The sequence below is a fragment of the Lactuca serriola genome, chromosome 9, assembly GCF_051521515.1.
Source record: "Lactuca serriola cultivar US96UC23 chromosome 9, Lser_US96UC23_V15, whole genome shotgun sequence".
NCBI lineage: Eukaryota > Viridiplantae > Streptophyta > Magnoliopsida > Asterales > Asteraceae > Lactuca > Lactuca serriola.
In genome coordinates, this window is record NC_136416.1 from 53,570,555 (window position 1) to 53,580,691 (window position 10,137).

Below are 10,137 nucleotides of genomic sequence, written 5' to 3' on the forward strand. Positions count from 1 at the left end.
ACACGACATTTTGAACTTTATGGGTTCTTCAACTCCCAACTATACTTAGTTGCAATTTGTCGTCTCCTTTCAAGCACCGTACGGAAAATTCCTCCAGTCAAATGATCATGCGATCAGAGAAAATACTCCATATCTTGGTTCTCTGTTTCCCGACCCAACAACTGAGCTTTCCGTTCTTCATTAACTTCGAGAATGCACAATTTTTGTTCCCGATACCATTGTATCTGTTCCGACTCTATTTTGGTTGCAGTCTTGATGCCGAAAATTTGTTTGACGAGATTAAACATTTTATTTTCTGTTATGATGTTGATGCTTCGTTTTTTTTTTCTTTTCTTTACTCTGAGTCGGTGAGTCTTCAACACTAAACGACTGTTGTTATGGGGAGGGGGGATCCAGGAGGATATTATGTATCAGAACATTATGTATAGGGGTTGGATGAAGATGTTTTGGTTCGTTTAAAGGAAGGGAACAGGGAGTCTTCACCAGGTATTGTAACCAATGTCCATTTGTCGTTGTCTGTCAACCACTCCCTAGCTTGCTGATGAGGAAAACCTTTTTGATTAACAGTCCTCCGATACTCGCTTAGGAGAAGTGTAAAACATCAGAATCAGATCTCCTGCAACCCATATTGTTCATCTTACGATTATAGATGCCGTTGAAAGCGTTACATTTATTTTGAATGTATTTCCATTTTGAGTTTACTTGGTGTCATGACCGATCCAAACCTCCCGTTTGAACACTAAATGCCCTAGCCAAAGCCAACTCTTTGCGTTCCACCCCGTTCTTTCGCTTTCGGCGGCGTGTAGAGTTGTGTTTTTTCTTAGCAACATGTTGCAACTCCTTGTTGGTTTCTTCTTCGTTTCTTTCAGTAGCCGGTTCGTAGCTAGAACTGTCAAATTCTACGTTATGAGCATCACGAAACTCGACAGATTGGAATTGAGTTTCTAGAACTGGAAAATATTGTTGTGGATAGTTTTGGTTCTATTTGTAGTTTTGGTATATCTGATAGTTTGGATTTTAAAATTCTGGAAAAGAAAATGGAATATCTTGACTTGAACCGTCTTCTGTGGATTTGCGTTTTTGGCTAAAACCAATTTGTTTAGCTTCGCCTCAGGAATCCATTGAATGTAACTAAAGGAGTCGAATGAAATATAAAATTTTCTAGAGTAAAAACACTACAAATGAATGAATTATGTATTCATTTTTATAAACTTATAAAAAATAAAATTAAAGAAAAGATGTCGTTGAATGTGGTCAAAGTTCACGCATTAAATAATTCAAAAGTTGGTAGGAATTAGGGATGGAAATGGGGCGGGGTTGACCATCTCTGTCTCCATCCATGAGTGTCTAACCTCGTCCTCATCCCCATCCCCAACGGATGCGGGGAATCAAATCCCATCCCCTTTGTATTTTGGGCTTTTTCCCAGCTCATCCTCAATCTATCAACATAATAAACTCAACTTACACAAAAAAAAAAACCAAGTTTAATAAGCGATCAAAACCAAATGCCACAATTAGATTCTGTTTACATCAATAATAAAGTTTAACAAGCATCAAAACGAAAAGTGACGATTTGGTATACAGATCTTCGAAAGAAGTGACGATTGACGAACTCTTAGAACTGAGAACATAATTTGATATAAGGACTCTATCTCTGATGGTCTAATATAGATCAATTCATTTTAGTGGACTTAATTCAAATTATACACACACACACACACACACACACACACACACACATATATATATATATATATATATATATATATATATATATATATAGTCATCAAAGTGGGGGCGGGGCGGGTTGAGGATTGTTATACCCGGCCTCGACCCCATCCCTGGCTTTAACATAATGGGGATCCCCAACCCTGTACCCGATACCCGTTTTGGCGGGGAATACCCGTCCCCGATTGGGGCGGGTCAACCGGGTTCCCCACCGGGTCGGATGAAATTTCCATCCCTAGTAGGAATCTTTGTTTGAAAGCATTAAACTCTTGAAAAGTCTAGCAAAGTCATAGGCATTTAATTCTACTGGCAGTACAATACATTCAATACACAAATTCAATTTTCACACGTTCACCAACCCAATTGAAAACCTTAAATCAAAGAAACCGCAGTTGGTACTGTTTCCCGATGGTACCCCCGGTACCACCTTATCCCGTTTCCAAACCGCATTCCAACTTCGTCCTCCCTTAGAATCATTCTAACTCTTGTATCTAAATCTGAATCAATCTCTGAGGAGAACAACAATAGAAGAGAAGATAAGCACTAGTTGGTTACCCAAATGATAAATAATTGGGCCAAATACACTAAACAACATAGTTACATTGATTTGTTTATTGTATTATAACATTATATTTGGAAAAATATACAAATTAAAAATAGTATCATCAGATACAAAATCTAAGGATAATACCTAAAGAGATAATTATATCCACATAAATGATAATACATTATGGTTTCACTTATAAACTTGTAAGTGGATTTTCACAAAAGTCGCTATTAATTTGGGAGCTACATAACTTCTCAAAGAATGGCTTCAACCTTGACAATATCACAATAGTAAGAAAGTTAATGATGTAAGAAAGTTATTTTCACATACAAGCTCTACATTCCATTTAAATAAAATTTTACAAACCATGTACTTTGAATACTCTTCCATCTCTATTTGTGTGGTTCCCTGACACAAAATCAATCAAACAAAAGTTAAGACGATATAAGGCTTTCTAAAAAGATATAAAGAAAACATCATGTTTATTCCACTTTGGAATACATCATATTCATCTTTTTTAAGATGAAAAGGAAATGAAGAATATTGACGAACTTTGCTAATTTGGTTTTGAAATAACAAAAAAGTAATAAAAAAAATAGATAGAAAATATATATTCTGCATTTTGGTTAATCTGAATACTCGAGAATCACTAGAATCAATAGAAGTACAATTCAAATCCAAATCAAAATCCGAAATTTTAAAGCAAATTTTTTGGATATAGATAATTTCACATCCATGGTTACAGCATTGTATTTTCAAATTTATTTTCTTATTAAGGCGTTGTAGTTTGAAAATTTATCTGTTTATAGTATTGTACTTTTATTTTTTTGTTCTTATTAGGATATCATGCTAAGTTACATAGGTGGGTATTGTTTTATATTTAGATGACATTGATGTAGTTAAGTAGATTTTTCAAAATAATAAGTAATTTAAAGATGCTAAATAAATACTTAAAAAGGGAATGAAAGTACATACACACTTATCATAGTCGGATAGATTAAAAACAATAAAAATCTTCCATAAATGACTCTACTTATAAGTTTGTAAGCAATATCACCAAAGTGGCTTTAGAGATATGCAAAATGTCCTACCACAGCTAAATTTGATAATCAAAAGTGAAGGGGAAATTTGCAATAAAATCTTTAAAATTTGGCTCTAGTAACATAAAAATCCTTAAAATTTGGCTTTGTTAACGTAAAAGTCATCATTGTTTAATTTTTTTTAATTTTTGTAATTTAGCCCAAAAAACTGGTAAACATTTGCAAAAAAACTCTTTTTCCTGTCTAATGCCGGTTTTAAGGTATTTTCTGATAATTTGAAGAACTTTTCAGAAAATAAACAATCAAATATGACTTTTTCGTTAGCAGGGTTAAAGTTTAAGGAATTTTTTTTCAATAGATATTATAACTAAAATCATAACTATGTATCATTTTTAGCATATGTTTTTATAACTATTGTAACTCTTATAACGTTATTTGCAACTATTTAACAATGTTGACATTTAAGTTATATATTGTAGAACAATTTCAAATTAATTTGGTTACTTCTAACCAAGGTTCTAAATGACGTGAGGCGTGGCGTGGCGGCAAGGCCAAGCCTCAAGCTTAACGAGCCATGGCGAGCCACGGCGTTTTTCAAGGCGTGATGTAAGGCGGCGATTTTGTATTAATTTAAAATTATATTACCACATAAATATAAATTTATACTAAATATAACTACTTTTTAGAAGTGTTAAATCAATAACTAATAACAAAAAGTTAACAAAAACCACAATACTTGTATCTCCGGTTTGAAAAGACATAACAAAGAGAAAAAAACTGTGTCTCAAACGAAAAAACACGCGCCATAACACGCTATAACGCGCCATGGCGCGCCATATCACGTCTTGCCACGCGTTACGCCTAACAGCAACGTTATGAAGCTTTTCGTAACGGCGAAGTCACGCCTCACGCCATGGCGCGCCTTTTAGAACACTGCTTCTAACAAATTAAAACTTCTTTATTGTCATTATTTACACTTAAGTCATTTTTTTTTCAACATTTTCATTGTCACTTTCACCTAAGAAACCGCTTCCAAAATACTTAACTTTGTGTTTTCAATTTGAAATATTAAATTAAACTAAAATAGTAAAACATTAATGATTAAAATAAATGATTTATACTTGTTTGATCGTGGAGGTGACATAAGGCGCCAAACTTTCTTTTTTGCTTCCGTGCGTTTTGTAATGAAATATAGTAGAGTATTAATTCCACCATCTATTGCTAATTTCACCATCTATCTTTCTTTTCATTTTGTGAGCTTATAAATTTATTTAGTGTTCTATTATTTGGATTAGGATTTAGAATTTAGATGTAACACTCAAAAAAATCACAATAAATTTAAAATTTTCAAATAACTTATTTTCTAAAAAACAGTGTTTACATAACCATTGTTTTCAAACATTATCCTAAATCAGAGTCTCCCAAGATCTGATCAATATAAAACTGAGGATGTGTACAATCATGTCTTCACCTTGCCACATTCCTCAGAAATACCTAAAACAAAAGTAAAACTATAAGTCAATGCTTAGTGAGTTACCCCAAAGTACCAACACACCACATAACAAGCAAGCATGCAAACATGAGCAACCAGCGACCGTCTCGCAGGGTCTACAGCCTATTTGGACCGCTCCACGAACAACCGACCTGGACCGCCTCACAAGGCCTACAACCTATCTGAACCGCTCTCCGGGTCACTGACCTGACTAGACCGCCTCGCAGGGCCTACAACCTTTCCAGTCATCCCTGAGTGTCATGGCCTACATCACAAAGCAAGACCGCCTCAACCTAAACCAATATGTCGACATATGCAAAAAACAAACATGAACACAAAGCCGGAAAATACAGATAATCATACGGATCTAACAGAACACTACAACATGACAACATCCCATATACCAGGATACAAATCTAACATATTACTACAACATAGCAACATACGGTAAACCAGGATATTAATCCAATGGGCCGACCTTGGTGCCTTTGACCCGTAAGTACAGTGAGGAAAACTCACCTCATAGTCTGAATAACTCGTAGCTTCGACAACCGGCTCAACTCAAATCCTAAATGTCAAAACATTTCCCATTCTAAATTAATAACATTTTTCCAAAATACCCTTGGTCAAAACTGGTCAAAATCAACAAGTCAACTGAGTTAACCCAGCCGAGTCAACTCAGGGCTCGCAGGCAAGGCGTACTCCAAAGGTACGCAGAGCGTACTCGGGCTTTGACCGCAGTCAGGAGTTTGACCTCGTATGCACGGCGTACACTGAGATACACATGACGTACGCTCAAAAACCTTTTTTCTCAATAAGAGCTTAATACATTAAGCTCTCACGTCCAACTTTCAGATCCAATGCCAAAATACCACCAAGAGTCATAAAGTTTCCAACTTTATGACTTTGCATGTCCATCAAGTGCTTAATACATAAAATCCCAACTCTAAATGCCTTAAGAACTTCTAGAGCATGCATGGAGAAAAACTAAGCATCAAGACCACATTTTTATGACTCAAGACCCCTCATAAGGTCTAAAAGGAAGGCTTATTTGGTTAAGAGCATGTCATGCTAAAAAATCACCATATTTGGGACCAAAAGTGCCCTAAATGGAGAAATGGATAGATCTACAAGATAGAGTGACCAAGTTATGAACTTTTTACCTCTTGGAGGTTGCTAGCAAGTGGAGAATCCCATATCTAAGTTGCTTTCAAGCTTCAAGGTCCTTGCACCAACTTCTTCCTCTTCAAGAACACCACTAAAACACACAAATGAGCTCAAAATGCACTCTCTCACTTAGGGTTTGCTAAAGGGTTGTATCCTCAGTTGGAGGCTGATTAGGGTGAAGGTCTTGGGGCTCTAAAGTTGTTTAAACAGGGTTCAAACCCTAAAATTTAGGGTTTGAAACCCTCACACATATGCCCAACATACTAAGTCCCTCGCATGTACGCCATGCGTACGAAGAGTACGCCCATCGTACTATGTTCCAGCCAGAAATTACCTAAATGCCACTATGGGCCATTTTGCACTCTTTCTGAAACTCAAGGACTAAAATGTTATATTTGTTTATACATAGGGCTAAAAATGAAATTACTTCATCATCAGGATGTTACATTAGACGTTTTATTTAAGCCTGTTAATTGTACCTTTGTGCACCATGTATATAAAAAAAATCAAAAATTTATAATACTTATGGGACGAAAGTGAGGGTGTGATTATTGTAACTTTATAACGTTTTTTGCAACTGTTTAACCATGTTGACTCTTAAGTTATGTGCTCTAGAACAACTCAACCTTAATTGTCTCTTCTAAAAAAGTAGAAACGCATTCCATTGTTATTTTTTACACTTAAGTTACTTCTTTTTTACACCCAAGACTTGAATATTCAGTAATAAATGTAGCATATGGCCTAAAAATATGTTTCATACAACAATCAACAAAATCCTGTTAAATTACATATGATAACTACAATAATTAAGATATCATCTACAAGAGTTTTCTTTATTAATTTAGTAGATATAAAAAGAAATTTTTTTAAAAAAAAAATCCTTAAAATTTAATCTATTAATGAAAAAGCCATATATTTGATTTTTATTTTCAGAAAAGTCCTTAAAATTTTTAGAATAAACCTTAAAACCGGCATTAGCCGAGAACAAAGGTTTTTTTTGCAAGTTTTTACCGGTTTTTTAGAAAAAAAAAAAAAAAAAAAAAAAAGGTCAGGAATGACTTTTATACTAATAGAACCAAACTTTAGGGACTTTAATTGTAGATTTCTCAAAGTAAAGGATCAAAGTGTGTTAGCTAAAATAAAAAGGGGAGAAATTGCTGAACCGTTAAAATATTAGGAATTTCCTTAAGTTTTAATTTACTCCGAAGAATAGGCCAATAATTTAGCACTCCATATACTATAACCGCTTATGAATTTGATTTCAAGAATTTAGCAATTTCAATATGCAAGTGAGAATTTCAATTTCGAGATTCTAGATCTAAAATGATAAAAGTCAATGTAAGTCAATATGGAAAAACAAAAATTGAACCACATGAGTATAATAACTCATAGAGCATTCACTTTTCACAAAAATAAATTTTAGATACGGAGCATATTACAGTAGTTTATTTTAATATCCAATATAAAATATAAGATTCGTACTTTTATCGTTTTTTTAATGAAATTATATACATAATAATTTTATTGTATTTTATATATTCGAAAAAAAAAAAGACTCGGCATATTTATATTTATTAAATATTTTATAACTGTATTCACAATAATTTATCGTTTTGTATTCTTATAACTCGTACATTATTAAGTGTCCGACAAAAAATGAAATATGCAATCTAGTTTCAGTTTTATTTTTAAATTTCCAGTAACATTTTGAAAGAAAAAAAATACAAACATATGCTTAAAAATAATAAAGTTAGACGAGTGACTTTATAAAATATGCTTAAAAATAGCAAAGTTAGATGAGTAACTTCCTAAAACATTTCACATAGATGATGATATAAACATAAAATGAAACTTTAGAAGAAAGCTAATCATGAAGAAAGTTAAGGGTAAAATATTTTTATTAAGCATATATGTATAACAAAAAAAGGCTTTTGATAGATTCACCATCATGGAAACTCTAATATGGCAATGTATAGCGCCCATGTACAACATAAAGTTAATAGGCTATAAACTCTTACTTATCATAGCGTGACATAAACACTAACTAGAGAGTATCAGTGTTTATGACCCTAAAACATAACTAAAACATACTAAAAGACGTAACAATATATCATCTTCTTCTAAGCTTGAATAACTTGAACCAACCCTCTCGATGTCTCCATCTCCGATTGCAACTCTTGTGATTTTTCAATTTCTTCTGATATAACCACCACCTCTTCCATCTCCGGCCTCTTTGTGGGGTCCGTGTCCCAACATTGTTCCATCAATTTAGCCAACGATCTTGGACAATGTCTCGGTATGCTTGGTCTCGTATACTGTAATCAAACAACGTCTTATTAATTTCCATCTGAATTTGTTACCCCAAAACAAAATTATAAAAAAATATATATACATACACATATACGTACCTTGTATATATCAGGTGTGAGAATCCCTAAATCATACGTATAAGCAGTATCACAACAATATATCTCCCACAAGCATATCCCAAAGCTATAAACGTCGCATTTACGCCCGTGTGGATGTTTGCTTACCAACTCAGGAGCCATATAACCGTGAGTCCCCCTTTCACCACATGTGATCAAAAGCTCTGGTGGTTCAATTTCTGATTCTCCGAAATCTGCAAGTTTGATTGTCTGTTTTTTGTCAATTAGCATGTTCCCCGGCTTCACATCACGATGAATTACTTTTTGAGAGTGAAGGTAACTCAACCTGTACATAAGATCATACATATATAATATTTAGCGATTTGGATTTTGAAAATTGAACTTAAAGATTGAGAATATTAATTAATAATCATATATGCTTGTGATTTCATACGTACCCTTTAGCAATATCAATAGCAAATCGAATGACAGTTTTGTAAGGCAGCTTCTTGTCTTGGTGCTTGAGCTTCAATAGATAAGATCTGAGGGATCCTCCTTTTAAGTATTCGGAGACGACACAGAAGTTGTTTTCTGGTTTCGGGTTCTTGATCTTGTGCCGGCTACCTGACGTGATCATGGACATGGTTGCTCCGATCATCTGAAAATTTTATAAGAATAATTAGATGGTGATATTTGATTGCATGTAAGTAGGCCATGAATGCATGCATGTATATATCGTATTCGACTATATATGCTATTCGATTCTTGTTATATATACGTTATGCATGATTTGTATATATCACGTACTAGTTAATTACTATATATATCCAAAAACAAACTTACCTTAGTTACCTTAGTTACGTTTGAATCTTCCGAAATCTTCTTTTTACCATTATCATCAAGAACTTTCACTGAATAACACAAATAAACAATTAATCAAAAATCTAAAACAAGACATGAAACGCCATTAAATTATCGTGAAAGAGAATATACACAAAGAGAAGTACTCATGAACCAAGTACTTACCTGCTACAGTATGGCCTTTGTAGGAGCCCTTATACACAACACCTTCACTTCCATGACCGATAACTTTGCCGACAACAAGATTTTGAGGATCAATGGTTTCTTGCCATTGTCGTTGTCTTTCAGCGATGATCCAATTAATTTCATGAGATTGCAGCAGATTCAGTTGTTGCTGATGACTATTTTCTTGCCATTACGTCGACTATTTTCTCGGGTTCGTCCATGCAGAAAAGGGTAAAGGGTTTAACGGGTTTGCGATTCAAGTAATTAATATTTTCCCACACGTAATGGTATATCACAAGTACTGTAGATGTATATACTAAAGAAATTACGTACCAGTTACGCACAAGTTTGGTCTAATTGCGAAATCCAGTCCTTCAATTTACAAATCATTGCAGAAATTGGTCATTGTAGCTTACTATAAGTTGCAAGTTTGGTCCAAATATATTTTAAGACTTGAATATTTGTTGGAGGGACTATATCAATGACTCTGAGACAATGACGAGTCTAGAACGTAAATCCACATAGTTTACTATTTAATTAAAACCAATAAAAAATGAAAAAACTAAAAGATAGTTTTTGAAAACTTGATTTATATATGTATTTCGTTTGCCAAAAACATTAATGTATTTCATTTAAAACGTAAAACCGCAAGTTTGATTGTCTGCTTATGGTGCCAAAAACGAATCATCGTCTGGTATTCGTTTCAAACATATCCTCCAAAAAAATGCAGAGATACAAGTGAATAAGATTTACAAGAAGTAATTTTTTTAT

At 33.8% G+C, this 10,137-nt stretch overlaps 1 protein-coding gene across 1 annotated transcript; it reads right to left on the reverse strand.

Annotated features, from left to right (window-relative positions):
- Window positions 1-8,094: 8,094 nt before the first annotated feature.
- Window positions 8,095-9,772, reverse strand: LOC145075704 (serine/threonine-protein kinase 54-like). Its single transcript, XM_079021845.1, has 6 exons — window positions 9,750-9,772; window positions 9,367-9,482; window positions 9,184-9,251; window positions 8,799-8,998; window positions 8,383-8,686; window positions 8,095-8,289 (listed from the first exon to the last, which is right to left on the reverse strand). The coding sequence occupies exons 1-6, from the start codon at window positions 9,770-9,772 to the stop codon at window positions 8,095-8,097; spliced, it is 906 nt and encodes a 301-aa protein (XP_078877971.1).
- Window positions 9,773-10,137: the final 365 nt, after the last annotated feature.